Source organism: Entelurus aequoreus, linkage group LG28, assembly GCF_033978785.1.
Source record: "Entelurus aequoreus isolate RoL-2023_Sb linkage group LG28, RoL_Eaeq_v1.1, whole genome shotgun sequence".
Taxonomy (NCBI): Eukaryota; Metazoa; Chordata; class Actinopteri; order Syngnathiformes; family Syngnathidae; genus Entelurus; species Entelurus aequoreus.
In genome coordinates this window covers 31,007,385-31,027,384 of record NC_084758.1, presented here as the reverse complement: position 1 = coordinate 31,027,384, position 20,000 = coordinate 31,007,385, and the positions used below count along the sequence as shown (strand labels likewise).

At 39.2% G+C, this 20,000-nt stretch overlaps 1 protein-coding gene across 1 annotated transcript in view; it reads right to left on the bottom strand.

Annotated features, from left to right (window-relative positions):
• Positions 1-20,000, bottom strand: part of elovl6 (ELOVL fatty acid elongase 6) — a 34,659-nt gene that overhangs the window by 10,164 nt on the left and 4,495 nt on the right. Inside the window, exon 2 of the mRNA XM_062039761.1 lies at positions 1-86. This exon is cut by the window's left edge and continues 46 nt beyond it. Within this exon, the coding sequence (XP_061895745.1) occupies positions 1-86 (86 nt within the window). The remainder of the gene's footprint in view (positions 87-20,000) is intronic.

Sequence of the window (20,000 nt, the reverse complement as noted above, 5' to 3'; positions counted from 1 at the left end):
GTTCAAACTTCTCCCTTTGCTTCATGACATGGCGACCGCCCAGGATGCAGGCGGCGTAGAGGGCGGAGAAGAGAAAGGACTTCTTCCTGTTCAAAGAACAACATCGGAGGACGATTACACACCTTCTATTCAGAGGTCAAACATACACAAATGTTCTTGGATGCAATTTACACTTATCCAACTATGGGAAATTACACGTTTGTACTAGTCTTGTCCCAATACCAATAATATTTCAATACTTTTCTAAATGAAGGGGACCACAAAAATTTGCATTATTGGCTTTTTTTTTAACAAAAAACCTCAGAGTACATTAAACATACAATTCTTATTGCAAGTTTGTCCTTAAAAAACATAGTGAACATACAAGACAACTTGTTTTTTAGTAGTAAGTGAACAATCAAAGACTCCTAATCAGTCTGCTGACTATGCAGTAACATATTGTGTCATTTATCATGTTATTGTTTTGTCAACATTATTAAGGATAAGTGAAAGAAAATGAATGATTAATCTACTTGTTCATTTACTGTTAATATCTGCTTATTTTCTCTTTTAACATGTTCTATCTACACTTCTGTTAAAATTTAAAAATCACTTATTCTTCTGTTGTTTGATACTTTACATTAGTTTTGGATGATACCACAAATTTGGGTATCAATCCGATACCAAGTAGTTACAGGATCATACATTGGTCATATTCAAAGTCCTCATGTGTCCAGGGACGTATTTCCTGAGTTTATAAACAATATACATTTTTAAAAAACTAAAGAAAATTTTGTGATGCTAAAAAATGTTGATTTAATCATAGTAGTATTGACTAGATATGCTCCTGTACTTGGTATCATTACAGTGGATGTTAGGTGTAGATCCACCAATGGCGTTTGTTTACATTGTCACGCCGGTGAGCTACGGTGTGTAGTGAAGCATGTTTAGCTATTCCTCGTCCTGCAGGGATGATACTTGTAAGAGACTTAGTCGCCATGGAGGCTTAGTGATTTAGAAGTAGCTAAAACACTGCAGACCGGGGATGGATGTTAGCCGCTAGCTAGCTAGCCATGTCAATGCCAGGGAGTTTCAGTGCTATAACTTCACCTTTATCTTTAGTTTTTAAGAAAAATTGTGTCAGTTCTCCCTTTTCTGTCTACACACTGTGTCTGCTTGTAAGTACTCCGTGATTGTGCGCTGCCGAACATGCTCTTTTGCTCGTAAACCAGCAATGTCATGACGTGACGACGACAGGGGCGCGGGGGGAGTGGGGGTCCGGTACTTTTTAGAGGCGGTATAGTAATGAATATGATTCATTCTTATCACGGTACTATACTAATACGGGTAAACTGTACAAACACATGCATGCTATACAACTGTTTCATCAATTGTGCTTTAAACACATTCTTTACAAATGAGAGATGAGTAGGCTGTGGCAATCCCACACTCCAATTAAAATTGTGTCATTTTCAAGAATCTCAAGCATCTGCGGTAAACCCGTCTTTCAACGTATTTATCCATGCAGGGACACACAAGCACCTGTTTGCAGTTTAAAAGACTCATCACTGCATTGTTTTACGCAACCATCACGTTATTGTCATTTTTCTTTAAAGCATGTAGCTCCAACTGTCCTTGATTGTTATCTGCGCTTCCATTCTGGCTCCAAAACACCCACCAGGCGTCTGTGTGTGTCGACGCCTAGCAGGTGGCGACTTGACTGGATGCAGTTTAACGCCAACATAAATACACGGCAGGTGGACGGGCAAATCAACAATTTTTGTTGTTTTTGACTGAAGCCAACAACAATTAAAGCCCAACCTATGCCATTAAAGTTGCAGGTGCCAGTGGGAAAGGACAACTGCCAAATAGTTTAGTGGAAAAATTTCATATTTCTGCCAAATTTAACATGTTTATTATTGTTGTAGTTTGCGGCACAGTACAATACGGAAACATTTAAAATATTTGGGGAATCACACATGACGATAGTGCTGGGCGATTATATGATCGTGATCGTTAGTCGCGATTATTGAGTTTGATCACGGTGATCAGCTGTTAAAATATTTCCTCAATTAAACATGGCAGAAATGTCAGTTAGAAGTTACTGCCGTAGTAAATCAGAATCATCAGAATCAGAAATAATACCCGAGAGGAAATTAGGTTTTCAGCACAATCCCATTCAAGAGCAGACAAACATAACAGGGAGACAGAACAGGATCGCTGACGGGTCTGCCAACTTCCGCCGCCCCTTACAAAAAAGGTGAGAAACTGGTAAATGCTGGGGAAAGGGTGGGGGGGGGTGGAGGAAAAAAAAAAAATCAGTCTAAGCCTGGGCACCTGGAGAGGGGGTCCAGACTGAGGCCAAGGGGAAAAAAACCTCATAGCCATAACACAAACATCAAAGAACACAAAGGACATTAAAGACATTAAAAGAGCAGAGATGATGCAACCAGCCACTTCTACACAGCCAAAAAAGTAAAACAACAACAGCAAAAACAAACATATACTCTGTGGTGGCCTCTGCGGTGTTCCACGCCATCGTTTGCTGAGGTGCGGGGAGCATGGCGAGAGACAGGAGCGGACCCAACAAAGCAACCAAGAGAGCCAACTCCACCCTCGGCCGCCCACTAACTCTCGGCCAGTGTCCAGTCCGCATGGATGAGCGAGGATGCGTCCAAGGAGACCGAGGTGTCCGATACCTCACACTGAGGCTCCGCAGCCATGTCTTTTCATCCGCATCTCCTCCAGTCTCTCCAAACAGTGACCCAGCAGCTGGTCTCCATGGGCAAAAAGCTCCCGGGAGGCAGATCCAGAAGTTCACAAAAAAGCACCGCAGAAGTCACGAAAGTGCCAACCCATGTCACACAGTCCCTAAGGGTCCCCAACCAAAAGGCAAAAAAAACACATGAAAACAAGAGGGAAACATCAGGAACACCAAATGATGACAAGAGCACAGAGCTCCTGCCATCAGCAGCCACTACAGCGGCGCCATCTTGGGGAAAAAAATAAAAATAAAACAGGAAGGAAGCAACGACGTTCGGTATAATCCTGCACGGAAACAATCCACCTTTATTGACCGTGATCCTGTGTGTGTCTGTGAATGTGCATGTGTGTGTGTACCCTACCATCTCGTTCAACTGTCGCGAGAGTCAGGCTCGTTGCGATGTAATGAATGTTCAATCAGCGTTGAGCCTCTTCCCCTTACACAGCTGGAAGTGCAGCCCAGAAGAATAAAATAAAGAAATCTGACTAACACTAGCGTAGAAGTTGGAACACAACATTGAGAAGAAGCAGCGACTTTAGTGACAGACTTTAGTTTCACTATCTACGGCAGCGCACCAGTAATCCTGCCCTGAATGCGGACTTGCAGGCAGGCACAGATTGTCTTTATAACTGAGCTACTGTATTGGTCCTGACTAAAAGAATAAACACACCCACTAATTTAAGCAGAAAAGGTTATGTGTCTACAAAGATTCCACTCTTGATATAACGTACAAAAAAAATCTCTGTAGACAGTGAAGTGAATTATATTTATATAGCGCTTTTCTCTAGTGACTCAAAGCGCTTTACATAGTGAAACCCAATATCTAAGTTACATTTAAACCAGTGTGGGTGGCACTGGGAGCAGGTGGGTAAAGTGTCTTGCCCAAGGACACAACAGCAGTAACTAGGACGACGAAAGCGGGAATCGGACCCGGAACCCTCAAGTTGCTGGCACGGCCACTCTACCAACTGAGCTATGCCGCCCCGACAGACACTTTTTGTGTTCTTTTGGTTTGTTTTTAGATTTAAAAAAGCCATTTTGTTCTTGAAATAATTATTAAACTTGATTTATGTGTTGGTACGAGGGATGTAACGCTAACCGGTATAATGATATGAAATTATTGTAGTAATACCGTTTCAATTTTTAATTACCGAAAAACTGTCATTTATTAATGCGTTTTGGGCAACACTGCTTACTTCCTGGAAACAAAGTCACAGCACCCCTGGCGCATGCGCATTAGCGTTGTTTGACTTGAAAGTCATGGCGGAACACAACTACACAGACTTTGCTCTGGAGATTTCTCCTTGGAGTAAACAGAGCCGAGCGCTTAAAATACAAAAAAGATTGTATGAAATAAAACAGTGATCAAACATTTGCATGAAAACTGATAGTGTGCTTAATATCGTGATGCGCTCTAAAATATTTGCTAAATGTGTAGTTTTTCAGCTTATTGTGTTGTTGCAGCCAGAAAACGTCACAAAGTAGGGCACTTTTTTTTAACTTCTATTGCCAATCTTGTGCTAACAACAGGTTTAATTCCAACACATTTTCTCTCTCATCATCTCTCTCACACACACTTCTCATTCGCCGGCAATAATCTTTCAGGCACGGTATATTTACAAATATTTCTGAACTCTGATCATGACCATACAGACAAACACCAGCATTTCGTTCACTAAAATAGTTATTTAACAGTTTTATTTACATGATACCTCTCTCTAGTCCCATGTCCCAAACGGCGAATAGCGTTGCAAATAACAGCATCCTCTGCCGCGACTCGTTCAGAAGTTGCACAGTCCATCTTTACGGATGTGATTTCCTTTGGTTTAAAAAGGTAAAACGTCCATTAGAGGTAATCTGATGATTGTGAATGATTAGTTCCAGTGTAGAAACATATGTCGATGTCACTTGACAAGAAGGAAATACAGTATCTAGTCAACAACAGCTGCAGTTGCTCCTTCTGGAGACACTTAGTGTTTTGGAAGAGAATTACAGCTATAGCGCCACCCCCCACGGAAGAACTACTCAAATTAATCAAACAAGACGCCGACGTGAGAGTATATTCCAGGCTTAAGAATGGGCTGCAGGATGACATCATCGGTTCTGAAGAGCTCTGGACATTGAGTGAAACATCTGTTGCGAGGCAGGTTCATGATCACCTCATTACAACACCCTATTCTGTCAAAGTTAGATGTGAATTCAGTAAAGTAAATAGACAAGTCTGGTTGTAAATGACCTACTGGATTTCCTCGTGTATGTTTGTATGCAAGTATAATAAAACATAGTGAGTGTAGAGCACAGGTGGAAACCTTAAAAGGCCGGGGGCGCCATAACTGGCCACCACATAATTTTATGTAGCCCGCAAAAGCCTGAAAATATTGTGTTAAAAATAATGGACCTATCTTTTCTTACTAAATGTATTTCTTCATTCCATTTTGACATGACAAAAATGTACTGCATGCAATGGCATATCTTTTAAACTTCAATATTGTCTAATATCGCAATAAAATATTATCTCAGGGCATTCAATCGATCGCAACTGGACTTTTTGGTTTGTCTTAGAAGACGTTTCGCCTCTCATCCGAACTTAGAAGACGTTTCGCCTCTCATCCGAACTTAGAAGACGTTTCGCCTCTCATCCGAATAGTCTTCATCAGTTCATGCTCATATACTTAGATTGGTCAGATCAAGTCTTAAGACTTGGATTGGTCAGATCTACTCTAGCGGCGAGTGCCAATACCTCATTAGGCTTCATCAGACTAGGTCAGACTAGATTTGACTAATCTAAGTCTAAGACCAGATCCGACCAATCTAAGTATATGAGCATGAACTGATGAAGCCTACTGAGGTATTGGCAGCAGCCGCGAGACACGCCGAAAAACGTGTTCTTCTACAAAGTCTCCAGATGTTCCTGACATGCGAAGGACAAAACTGAACATGCTCAACTTGAATGCCGCAATTGTCATATTTGCATAACTGGCTATGATGCATTTTCTACAAATGAATAAAAAAGACACGAAAAGGAAAACAAATATGTTTTCAACTACAAATTAAATTATCTTTTGTCTCTTAGCAAAAAGACAAAGCCGCCTGAGAGAGCATGTCAGATACGCAATACGTGCTTTCACATCAGACTTTCCAAACCAGTTCCAAGGTTTCTCGTTGTTCCTGTTGGGTTGAACTTTTCATGGATCTGAGCTGAAAATGTTGTTGTGGCTTGTGCAGCCCTTTGAGACATCTGCGATTAAGGGATTCATAAGTAAACTCTGATTGATTGATTGATAAGTTAGCAACACTAATCTCTTCTGATTTGTTGTCTTATGTTCTGGCAGACCAGAGCCCTCTTGTAACAAGCTAGCTCAGACACAAAAAACAGACATACGCCATTTTTCACGGCAAAGAAGAGATGTGTGCTGCTTCATGCAAAATTCATGACTTAAGTACAGATATTTGTTCAGGCTGCCTTTGGCGACATCCAGAGGTGGTCGTTTGGGCATTGCCAACATTTGATTTCAACAATGTAAAAAGGATTGAGACAAGGACACAAAATTAACTTATTCGCCAATGCATTTCAATCAATCAATCAATTTATCAAAGTTTATTTATACAGCCTTAAATCACGAGTGTCTCAAAGGGCTACCTTCAGGTCTGCTGATTACACAATCTTATGTTTTGAAGATTCTGTCTCTTGTTTTAGAGAAATCAATGTGTGTTATGGCTATTTCTAATCTGTAATAATGCTGACTGTGTAAAACCATATAGCACAATTTAATACTTATTATTCACATTCATATTTGTAATGTGATCTATTAATTTATCTAGGCGATAATTTTTCCATCTATTACTTGTATTCCGACAACTGACTTCTTCCCGAAAGTGAAAACCAGTGGTGGTCACCAAGCCAAGATGGCAGCGTGCGAACTATTTGAGTAAACAAGACGCTTAAACCTTCCTTCAAAAAGCATAAACGAGCAAAAAGTCACACTGTGCAATGGAATAGTTCCCTATACTTTATCAAAAAAAAGATTTGTCGAGTGATAAAGGATTATAAGTCAGTCGCATTCCCAGACATATCAAACTATTGTTCTCCAGACGCCATTCTATACGACTAAACAGATGGAAACTTGGAAAAGCATGGAGGTCTACAACTTCTTTGTGTGTGGCTGGGTCAAGGAAATTGGTATCAAGACTCGCCCGGATAAGTATGCATAGTTTTTGCTCGGGTAAGGTTGCATTCCATGATTTTACTTAGTATCTATAATGCCATGTGCCATTGCGGGTGTTTTTCCCCATCTATCAAAACATAAATATGAATGTCAACATTGTGTATGTGCTTCATTTATGATTGTTGCCTTTGGTAAAAGCTTAACACTTTTTAGGTTTTGCTCACATTTGCTTTCTTTTATTTAGACACGCCGAGTTGGTGCTTTTCGAAACACTCGTAGCAAACCATGTTTAAGAAATACAAATAATGTCAAGATAATACTTAAATGGGAAATAATAACCGTCAAAAGTATATCAAACAAACCGAGAGATGACTGCCAACTCATGCATTCTTCAACTCTGCTTCCTCGGACTGAAGTGTGAGCTGCATTTGTTTCGTGTCGTCGTTTCCACCAAACTTGCACTCTTCTTCCCTTTTTGATAACCTCTCGAGGAACTCTGAAGAAATGTTTATCCCTTCCGCGATTTGAACGGTTCGTACAGCCGAAAACCACACAAGCATAGGGCATTCTTCGCGAAAGGTTAAATGGCGCCTAGTACCCATTGAAAACAGAGCTAGCTTGAACACCTTCAATTCCATATTCGTTGGGCGGGTCGTTAGCCGGGCGTGACATCAGTAACATTCCAGCAATTGCTGTCAAAACGTGTTCCTGTGACTCCTTGGTTGCGGAACATTAGCACCAGAGACACAGGAGGATGTCACGTATACGACTGCTAACGCAAGAAGCTTTCCTGTGTTTTAATAATAAATTGAGTTTTCGAACAAGAGTCAAAGTCTTTTGTTTTCTTTGTGATTTGCTGGCATGTTTACATTTAAAAGATTGCAAAATTACATCATTTTCGAGCGCTGTGCTTCTTGGGAGGTGGGGGGTGACCCATGAAGCAGTGAGGAGGGGACCACCCGCCTACAGCCAGTTGCAGCGACTATATCTTTTTGAACATTTGTATGTTTTGGTGATGTACAGCCATCTTTTTCTTCCTGTTTTGTTTCAGCCTGTCTGTGGTTTTCGGAGCACACGGTGTTCTCAGTAGCTCAACCCAATCACGAGGAAGAAGCACATCCTACTGAGTCCTGACAGCCACATGGCTATTTTCAATATGGTTTGCGTATTTATAAGGGGGCGTGCTGAACCAAGCAAAGCAGGCATCAGGGATCAATTTAAAGTTGATCGACGTAACAAAGAAATGTGCTTGGATTTGTATGTGCACACACTTTCATACATCTGAATTTTTACTTGCGTACGTTGTTTTTTAGATTTGAACTAGTGTTGTCCCGATACCAATATTTTGGTACCGGTACCAAAATTATTGATTGATTGATTGATTGAGACTTTTATTAGTAGGTTGCACAGTGAAGTACATATTCCGTACAATTGACCACTAAATGATAACACCCGAATAAGTTTTTCTAATTGTTTAAGTCGGGGTCCAAATTTTATATACCAAATATTTCGATGCTTTTCGGTACTTTTCTAAATAAAGGGGACCACAAAAAATTGCATTATTGGCTTTATTTTAACAAAAAATCTTAGGGTACATTAAATATATGTTTATTATTGCAATTTAGTCATTAAATAAAATAGTGAACATACTAGACAACTTGTCTTTTAGTAGTAAGTAAACAAACAAAGACTCCTAATTAGTCTGCTGACATATGCAGTAACATATTGTGTCATTTATCATTCTATCACTTTGTCAACATTATTAAGACAAGTGGTAGAAAATTAATTATTAATCTACTTGTTCATTTACTGTTAATATCTGCTCACTTTCTCTTTTAACATGCTCTGTTTACACTTTTGTTAAAATGTAATAATCACTTATTCTTCTGTTGTTTGATACTTTACATTAGTTTTGGATGATACCACACATTTGGGTATCAATCCGATACCAAGTCGTTACAGGATCATTCATTAGTCATATTCAAAGTCCTCATGTGTCCAGGGACATATTTCCTGAGTTTATAAACATAATATGAATAAAAAAAAAACGAAAGATGTGATGCTAAAAAATATCGACGTAATCATAGTATCAACTAGATACGTGCCTGTACTTGGTATCATTACAGTGGATGTTAGGTGTAGATCCACCAATAGCGTTTGTTTCCATTTTGACACCGGTGAGCTACGGTGTGTCGTGAAGCATGTTTAGCTATTCCTCGTCCTGCAGGGATGATACTTGTAAGAAACATACTTTATTTGTCGCCATGGAGGCGAGGATTAGTTATTTAGAAGTAGCTAAAACACTGCAGACGGCGGATGGACGTTAGCCGCTAGCTAGCCTGCCACGTCTTAAAGCACCTCTTCCTGAGGGCGTTTCAGTGTTATAACTTCAACTTTATCGTCAGTTCTTAAGCCAAAATGCGTCCGTTCTCCCTTTTCTGTCTACACACTGTGTGTGGTTTTAAGTACTCCGTGATTGTGTGCCGCCAAACATGCTCCTCTGCTCATAAACCAGCAATGACTCGACGTGACGATGACATGGGCGCGGTGGGGTGCGGAACCGGTAGTTTTCAGAGGCAGTATATTACCGAAAATGATTCATTAGTATCGCGGTACTATACGAATACCGGTATACCGTACAACCCTAATTTGAATGTACGTTTATTTTTAATTGGGAAATCAGCGTAACTGTTGTTACTTTAGGCCCCGGGTGCATTACAATGTGTTTATCAGCAAGGGTGAACAGGTTGCACCAAATCTAATTGTGGAGGTCCAAATTTATTTGTGGCAGGCTGCTGTTAGAGTGAATTTAAGTGTGTATTTGCATTTAATTATATGTAGTTTTGAACTGGATTGACTTCAATGACTGTTTTGGTTAAGCGCACACGTGTGTCTCTTTGGCCTTCAGGTCTGCTGATTACACAATCTTATATTTTGAAGATTCTGTCTCTTGTTTTAGAGAACTCAATGTGTGTTATGGCTATTTCTAATCTGTAATAATGCCGCCTCGCTGTAAACCCATATTGCACAAAGTTAAAGGATATTAATATTTTAGATCAGAAGAGTAATTTTAGTTGGCTACACATCGTATCTTTTTAATTAGTTACACAAATTCCTTGCATCGATTGATCGCACTACATCTTCATGAACTGTCATTGGACTCACCCACATCTTCGCAAGGACTCTCTAACCCAGTGGACTTGTGACTATAAAAATTATTGATGAATGCTCATTCTTAGCAGGGACCTGCTTGTGGAGAGTGAGACCAACACGCTAACAATTACTTGTGACCCGTTTTGTATAAATCTTGTTAAATATTTCGGAAGACCTGGCCTTTGACTGTTCAAGAACACAGGTAGATTCTAACACCGCTTTGTCTCATCTTCTAGATTCTTGTAGTTTTTCGGCCAAAATGTTCAGTGTACTTTTGTGTGTACGTAATCTGCTCCATGCTCTGGCCACAAATACTACTTTGAGGTGGCAAACAATATTGAGTACAAATAACTTTGGCTTCTCACGTCAGCCAGTAGGGGGAGAAAAGCCATCTTTTCTGGTCAATGGAGAGCATTCAGAGGTGGTACAAAAAAATTTGAGTAATCCTTGATTGAAACTTTGCTTTCAAAGACCATGTCAAAAAAATACATTCCATAGTTATATTTAACTTGGCAAACTTTAAACATATAAGGCCATACTTGACGGTAGAGTCTGCAAAGGAGATCACATTATTATTGACTAATGGACTATCAAAATAGTAATTAGTTGCAGCCCTTATTTGTCCCTGTGGCGTTATTGTTCTTCTATTGTGTATTACTGTGTGTTAGGGTTTTTCTACCTATCTTAGGACAATGGATGCAATGTAGCTGTTTTAGCATATTTGTATTGAAGCTGTTTTGCTGACATATTGATTGATATGTGCTGTCCTAATTCAAATAAAAAAGGACAGGAGGTGGGGTAAATAATCGATTATAGATGCATCACAAGTCAGACATGGACAATTATAGAATCGATTAGTAAACATCAATAATCGATAAACGATTTATTTATTGTAAAAGTAATGCAGACAGTTCTAAAATTTGGCTGACTGCAGTGAGCCACCTCACCAAGAGAGCCGACCAGCTCCTTTACTATCGGGCACTTATGGTCCAGTTTTATCATTTTCATTAATTGAATAAATGTGGGAATTAATTTAACTGTTTCTTATTCCAAATTAATTGTTTTTTTTGAAGTTGCAAGTAGGGTTGTACGATATACGGTACTATACCGCCTCTGAAAAGTACCAGTCCTACACCTAACATCCACTGTAATGATACCAAGTACAGTAGCGTTTCTAGTCGATACTATGATTACGTCGATATTTTTTGGCATCACAACATCTTTTGTTTTTTTATAATTTATATTATGTTTATAAACTCAGGAAATATGTCCCTGGACACATGAGGACTTTGAATATGACCAATGTATGATCTTGTAACGACTTGGTATCGGATTGATATCCAAATTTGTGTTATCATCCAAAAATAATGTAAAGTATCAAACTACAGAAGAATAAGTGATTATTACATTTTGACAGAAGTGTAGCTAGAACATGTTAAAAGAGAAAGTAAGCAGATATTAACAGTAAATGAACAAGTAGATTCATAATTCATTTTCTACCACTTGTCCTTCATAATTTTGACAAAATAATAGAACGGAAAATGACAATATGTTACTGCATATGTCAGCAGACTAAATTAGGAGCCTTTGTTTGCTTACTTACTAATAAGACAAGTTGTCGTGTATGTTCACTATTTTATTTAAGGACTAACTTGCAATAATAAACATATGTTTAATGTACCGTAAGATTTTTCGTTAAAATAAAGGCAATAATGCAAAACGAAAAGAAATGCAAAACCGCATCAATATACTGTACATAAATTAAAAGCTGCCTGTCTCTTTGAGGTCTTTATCAACCATTGGTCCCTTCAAAATGTCTCTTTTTATGTATCTTAAAACTGAATGCCACTGTATGTAGTATGTCCTTGGTTGGAATTTAATTTATTAATATTATATTTATTTTACTGCATTATATGTTATTCTATTGTAAATATTGTAAATTTTGGGAGAGCTGTGTGAGTTGAGAGGTATCTGAGCAAAATTGTCTTTAATGATTGATTGTCTGTAATTGTTTGTTGTGTAACTTGTCCTGTGTTGTACTGTATTGTGTTCATTTTAAATGTCTTTGGTCCCCCTTGAAAACGAGATGCTGCATCTCAAGAGGTTTTCATTAATAAATTCAAAATTCAAATGCAGTTATCGATTTTTAATCGAATCGTAGCTCCTGAATCGTAATAGTAATCGAATTGTGAGGTGCCCAAAGCTTCCCACCTCTGATAAAGACCACGGTGGTCTGACATATTCTGTAGTCAAGTCTATTTCTGACACATGTCTGTGAATTCACATCATCTCAGCACTAAAGGAACTCATTGTCAAGTTGTAAATATAGACTTGATGCATTTGGTATTGCCATGTAATGAAATGAGGATGATTATGTATGGATAACACAAACTGTACATTTGATCTGTTCTACCCAAGTAAGTTAGTGGTACTCATGCTGGTGTAGCCAAGCATGAGTAACTAAGAAGGAAGTTGGAGTATCGTGCCAAATATAGGAATCCCTCGGGTACGACTACCCTCCCCTCGCCCCACCGGCAGCACTGTATGGAGCTGCTGGCTAACCTGCAGTGGAACTTGGATCCCTATTAGCCGGTCCAGGAGATTTCAGCAGTTACGTAATCCCGAGTTTGCAGTCTGAGGATGAGTCTGCAGTCTCTTCCTGGCGACGTGCGCTTACAGTGCGCTAATGTTTGTAAACTATGTAAATGTCGGCATGCAGCTGTCGCACACCGTCGCAGGGGAAGGATATTTCATTTGCAGCACAGGACACGTGACTGCAATGTAGCAGGGAGCCTCACAAGGACCAAAAGGTTGCAAGGAAGCAGGCACGTGTAATCCAATTAGCATAGCACCCCCAGTACTAATTACATCACACAAAGAACTGTAAAATGAACGGGTCAGTATAGTGCAAACACCAGGATTTTTTTTAATTCCCCAAATTAACCCCAAACTTAAAGGGGAATGTTTTTATTTGTTTATGTATTGTAAATCGTAAATACAGCCAGTACGTGGTGGCTAACAATGCAGCTAATAGAAGTATTCTATTGCGCCCATAAAGCCCTCTAAAAACATCATCCAAAAACTGCCTACAATACTCCATTTACACCTGTGAATATTGACCAAGTATTGGCAATATTTTTCTTATAATTGCTAACACAGACAAACAATTTTTAGCTGCGCTATGATCAAAAGAGCTAACTAGCTCATGCTGCTATATTGACATATTGAGCTGGTGAGCTGCTGCATCGCCTCTGAGCTGGTGAAAGTTAAATCATGCTTCTCACTTGTATTGTAGAATTTGGTCAACTTTGACATTCAACTTTTTACCTACGGGTGGATTATGTTTAAATCTTTATCTAAAAGGTTAGCTATAAAAGATCCAATCAGTCCGCATCCCAGTGAGTAATTATTTTTTTATGTTCATAGTTTGTATATCTTGTTTAGCACTTAGTAATATTGCTACATGATGCTGAGTGTATCACTAAAGCTTAATCTGTTTATCCATCAGCTTTTAAATCTTGTAGATCCTCCCCCTTATATTCAGGATTAAATATATAAGGTTTTGGATCAACATTTGTCCCAAAACAGTCTTTGTTGTCTCTCATGAAGTCTGCCATGATTAGCAATGGTGTTGTTGTTGAAGGGAAAAGCAAACGTGATGGGTCTATGAAATAATTATGCCACCGTATGCTTAAAATGACCAAAATATGTAAATATTAGATGTTATGAATGTGCCGGTTACTATATTACATATTTACTGTACTTACAGTGTGTTTATAAAATGGAGCGCTTGGCTGAAATTTGCTAGTGGTTATTTACGAATTAGAATGCGTAAAAAAAGCAACATTTGTGTTCTTCTCTTACATACACTATATTGCCAAAAGTATTTGGCCACATGCCTTGACTCACATATGAACTTGAAGTGCCATCCCATTCCTAACCCACAGGGTTCAATAAGATGTCGGTCCACCATTTGCAGCTATTACAGCTTCAACTCTTCTGGGAAGGCTGTCCACAAGATTGCGGAGTGTGTTCATAGGAATTTTCGACCATTCTTCCAAAAGCGCATTGGTGAGGTCACACACTGATGTTGGTGGAGAAGGCCTGGCTCTCAGTCTCCGTTTTAATTAATCCCAAAGGTGTTCTATAGGGTTACGGTCAGGACTCTGTGCAGGCCAGTCAAGTTCATCCATGTCTTTATGGACCTTGCTTTGTGCACTGGTGCAAAGTCATGTTGGAAGAGGAAGGGGCCCGCTCCAAACTGTTTCCACAAGGTTGGGAGCATGGAATTGTCCAAAATGTTTTGGTATCCTGGAGCATTCAAAGTTCCTTTCACTGGAACTAAAGGGCCAAGCCCAACTCCTGAAAAACAATCCCACACCATAATTCCTCCTCTACCAAATTTCACACTCGGCACAATGCAGTCCGAAATGTACTGTTCTCCTGGCAACCTCCAAACCCAGACTGGTCCATCAGATTGCCAGATGGAAAAGCGTGATTCATCACTCCAGAGAAGGCGTCTCTACTGCTCTAGAGTCCAGTGGCGACGTGCTTTACACCACTGCATCCCATGCTTTACATTGGACTTGGTGATGTACGGCTTAGATGCAGCTGCTTGGCCATGGAAACCCATTCCAGGAAGCTCTCTGCGTACTGTATGTGGGCTAATTGGAAGGTCACATGAAGTTTCTGTAGCAACTGACTGTGCAGAAAGTCTTTGCACTATGTGCTTCACCCCTCTCTGTCAGTTTAAGTGGCCTACCACTTGGTGGCTGAGTTGCTGTTGTTCCCAAACTCTTCACTTTTCTTATAATAAAGCCGACAGTTGACTTCGGAATATTTAGGAGTGAGGACATTTCACGACTGGATTTGTTGCACAGGTGGCATCCTATGACAGTTCCACGCTGGAAATCACTGAGAGCGGCCCATTCTTTCACAAATGTTTGTAGAAACAGTCTCCATGCCTAAGTGCTTAATTTTATACACCTGTGGCCGGGGCAAGTGATTAGGACACCTGATTCTGATCATTTGGATAGGCGGCCAAATACTTTTGGCAATATAGTGTATGTGAAACATACGAGTTCCAATGGTGAATGATATATTACATTAAAAAAAAAAAGTTAAGTTCCCCTTCAATGAGTTGAAGAGTACCTACTGGTGTGTATTTGTGAAATGAACAAATGATGACAGGAACAAAAGTCAAAGGTTGCCCAGCAAAAAGTCAACATTGAGATGGCAAAACGATTTTTTCATGTACAGCAGTTGCATAATTGAGTGCACAGATATTCTCCCATAAAAGCTAAAACCTTAATTTTACTTTCTTAAACGTTATGATCTGAGCTTTGTTAATATGTTCGATAGACTGAGCTATTTAAAAAAAACAGTCCAAAAACTATGTGCCCACATTGCTTCACTCCATCAGCTACAGCATGTCTGCCCTACAAGGTTGCAGAGCAGCTTCTGTCCTTGAAAACAAGGCAGAGTCCACGCAGGCCAGCGCTGGGCAAGATTTCCTTCCATCCATCCATTAGCTTGAACATACATAGGGTCAAGCTGGAGCCCATCTCAGCAGCTGATTCGATATAGCGGCGGGACACACCCTGGATGAAATCATCCATCAATCTTTACCAATTCAAAGAACCACATTCTTTTACTGCTCAGTCAAGATGTACCGCTATCAGAGCGTCACACTTTCACTGTTTACATTGCGCAAGTCTGCAGGGCGCAGTCGGTTTAAATTTTAAATTGCCTTGTGGAAACTCACTGTGAGGTCCCACATACTCCGTTTTTTTTAGGTAGAATAGAATTGAAGGACTGATAAGATGTGCAAGCACAGCAGCAGAAGTAGCACTGGCGGCACATCGTAGTTCCTAAAGAGCCGGCCCACATCTTCCTGGCTGACCTCATCAGTTGTGAGAAGGCTGGCGGCTCAGCCTGCATCGGCTGACTAAACCCAGTCGGGACTGATCAGCGTCATTTGATGGCAGCAGCATTCTGAGGCTTTGTACATGCGACTTGCACAATAACCATTTTTATGACAGTATATCTTGCCAAAAAAACTACACTGACATACTTTAAAGTAGTCCATGTGCACATTGTACAGCAGCAGAGATTGACTATCTACTGAAAAGAACTCAACACAGCTTTTCTTGAAGTCATTGGACCCAATTTGGTCATGTTCATGGTGAGGTGTACTCACTCGTGTTATCAGACGTTTAGACAGTAATGATTGTGTGTTGACTCATGTCCATTGACTCCTCTAAAGTATATCCAACTTTACCATCTTTTAGGACTTAGGCGATAAACCGATATCAATATATATTGCGATAGATACGTAATCGATATCAATAAAAAATGTAATTGATAAAAACATTTTTTTTGGTCGGAAGGAACTGAAAGGAACTGAAAGTCAAGTATTTCATACACACACACACACACACACATATACATATATATATACATATACATATATATATATATATATATATATATGAAATACTCGAGTTGGTGAATTCTAGCTGTAAATAACCACGCCCCCAACCACGCCCCCCCACTCTACCCCCCACCTCCCGATATTGGAGGTCTCAAGGTTGGCAAGTATGACCTATCCTAGCAAAACAGGGAGTGATCATTGAGCAATGGGAGGGACACGCTAAAAGCCAATCACGAAACAGTATCAAGTTTGGTTGTGTCATCGTGTTGTCTCGCTGTTGATTCTCTGCATGGAGTGAGAATAAAACAGTAAAAATTAGTGCTGCAAAGAGCGAAGAAATTGTGGATAAAACAGGAAAAGTCACCCGGACAGTATGGCCGTTTACATTTTTTTTTTTTTTTTTTTTTTAAACGAATCGTAATCCTTCGGTAAGTACAGTACAATCCATCAAGCTGCGCGGCTTCATAGCTTACCAAAGTCGTACTAAAACATTTTAATAGATTTTTGAGCGCCGTGTGTAATGTTCTATATTTTCAATGGAACATATACAATTTTGGTGTTGTTTTTTTGCTTGAGTCATATTGCAGTATACACGTATCTCTTATGTGTGACTGCCATCATATTGCAGTCTACACGTATCTCTTATGTGCGACTGCCATCTACTAGTCACACTTATTTCACCATGTACCAAATAGAAAAGCTTCAAGGTCGGTAAGCAAAACCAGAATTATTCCGTACATTAGGCGCACTGTCGAGTTTTGAGAAAATGAAAGGATTTTAAGTGTGCCTTATAGGCTGAAAAATACGGTACATTCAGTGTTTTCAATGCTAGTTCCATTTTCTTTCTGCCTTGATAGCTGAGGATTATAATCAGAGGAAGGTTACATTTTAATAAATATGTTTACATTTAATATGTTTTTTCTTCTGGTCCCTATTTTTAATAGGTCATAAAAACAATATCAATACTTATCCATATCAACCGATATAAGACACTTATATTGTGGTACAGTTTTCAGCCATGTAGGCCAGCCCAACTTTCTAAAGTATTGTACCTTGACATGGTAGAATCAAGAGCTTGCTGAAATTTTACTTTTGTCAGATGCTGTAGATCAGTGGTCCCCAACCACCGGGCCGCGGCCCGGTACTGGTCCGCGGACCGTTTGGTACCGGGCCGCACAAGAAATTAAAAACAAATTATTAAAAAAAAAATTAAATCAACATAAAAAACACAATATATAGATTATATATCAATATAGATCAATACAGTCTGCAGGGATACAGTCCGTAAGCACACATGATTGTATTTCTTTATGAAACAAAATAAAAAATAAAAATAAAATAAAATAAATACACCCCCCCGGTCCGTGAGACAAATTTTCAAGCGTTGACCGGTCCGCAGCTACAAAAAGGTTGGGGACCACTGCTGTAGATGGATAAGGAGCTTTAATCATTGGCATCTTCAGCTCGAGTCGAACTACAACACTCTTGTGTGGAATGACTACAAAGAACAAAAGCCAGCATACAATGACAAATCTAAACTATTGTCTTCAGCTCCCTCTAACAGAAGTGATTGATAATTCTGCTATTTTTAAAAGGTCACAGAGGACGCAGTTCCAAAAATAAAAGTGACAGAAAATGTTTGCATGTAGTCTTTTTCTGAGACAACAGCATTTTCCAATGTACGATTACAAATTTACTGTAGGGGTGTTCTGATTAGAGGTTTGTGCTACCGATTCTGATCATTCATGAAGTGGCAAAACACAACATTTAAAGTAGTTGGAATTCTGTAATTTTCTCTTATTACATAAAATTGTTTGATAAAAAACAATGTCAAAAGTACACAATAACTCAACAAAAAAACAACCACTATCTACAACTCATTGAAGTTATTTGGTTTTGGCACTAAAAGTTCTCCTGTGTCCAGGGAATAGTTACCCACATTTGTAAACAATAGCAAAAACAAACAAAAAACTGATTTTGTGAAAATAAAAATATTGATCCAATCACTTTAGTATCAATCATATACCAATAAAGTCCCCTTAGTATCGACACCAATATACGGGTCGATCCGCCCTCCCCTTCAACTCAGGCTGCTACACAGCAACAGAGCACAGTTAAATTCTCTCTAGATACTTATGTTACTTGTTAATTTCCTGTTAATGGCTGCTTAGTTTCTGCTCTAACGGGGTTCCATCTACTCGGGCTGTGAATCTTTGGCCACCACACGAGTCGATTCGATTTTTAAGGGGTAACGATTCGATTCAGAATGGATTCTCGATTCAAAACAATTCTCGATTCAAAATCAATACTTTTTAATAACATTGGGTGCTGGTTCAATGATTAACTACATTCCTCCATAAAATAGATAAAAAGCTGTGATACATTTCTAAATTACTTCAGAAAAACTGGTTTTGTTTAGGAAAATTCTACCCAAACATTTAATAAAGTCAAATACAAATAAGGCAACAGAGCTTCCCTTTTCTAAAGTAAATCTGTACAGCCGATATGGGTATCTACATCAACAATATGATTTTCTTGAGTGGCTGGACAGGACAGAATTAAAATAATAAAATAAATTAAATAAAACATTTTATTGTATTTTTTTAATTTTATCGATTTTGGATTTTTTTTTTATCAATTAAGAATTGTTCCGATTAAGAGTCGCGATGCATTCTAAAATCTATGTTTTTTGGACACCCCTGCTACCATCTAAACTTCTTTAACCTTTACTAGCACTTATTTTGTTGTGTTGTTTCAAGCTTAGAGACAAGCTTAGCGATTAGCATGCCTTCTTTTTGGTGCCTTACTGGGTGTGTAACATGTTTAGTCTCGCCCTCCAGTGACAATATTAGAAATTTAGTTTATTTGCCACAATGGAGGTGATGATTTTTAACTTAAGGGAGCGGCTTCGCAAGGCGTATGGAGATAAACAGATCTGTCAACTATGTATCCAACAGTTAAGTACTAACTAGAGTGATCAGCATTAAAGGGCATCAATCGGCATTGACTGATCACTTACTTTTTTTACGCAAATCAGCTAATCAATCGGCGCATCTTTAATGTTATGATAACATAGTTTAGTCTCAATTATACTATACACTGTACAGGGGAGATATGATACAGACACAATACACACTGCAGAATACATAATAAATCCACATCCTCCCTTTAGAAATGTTAAATATAATCAAAACCAAAAAGTGCATCCTGGTTGCGAATTCAGAGCAAAAATCTCCATCAAAATTTTAAAAGCCCTGCAGAGTTGGGGCTCTTCAAAGGGGAGAGACATTCTACCTAAGCGGTTTTTAGCCTAGACTCAAGGCACTTGCAAGGTAACAAGGGATGGTGGTGATGATGCAGCAGTTCAGCTTGAGTCAGCAGGCTGGAGACGCGACACTTGCACAATGTCAATATTGGATCATGTAAATAGTCCTGTATCGATATCATTACACAACTGTCTGCTGCTGTTGACATTTGACTCCATTGCCAAGGGGATTGTGTGATA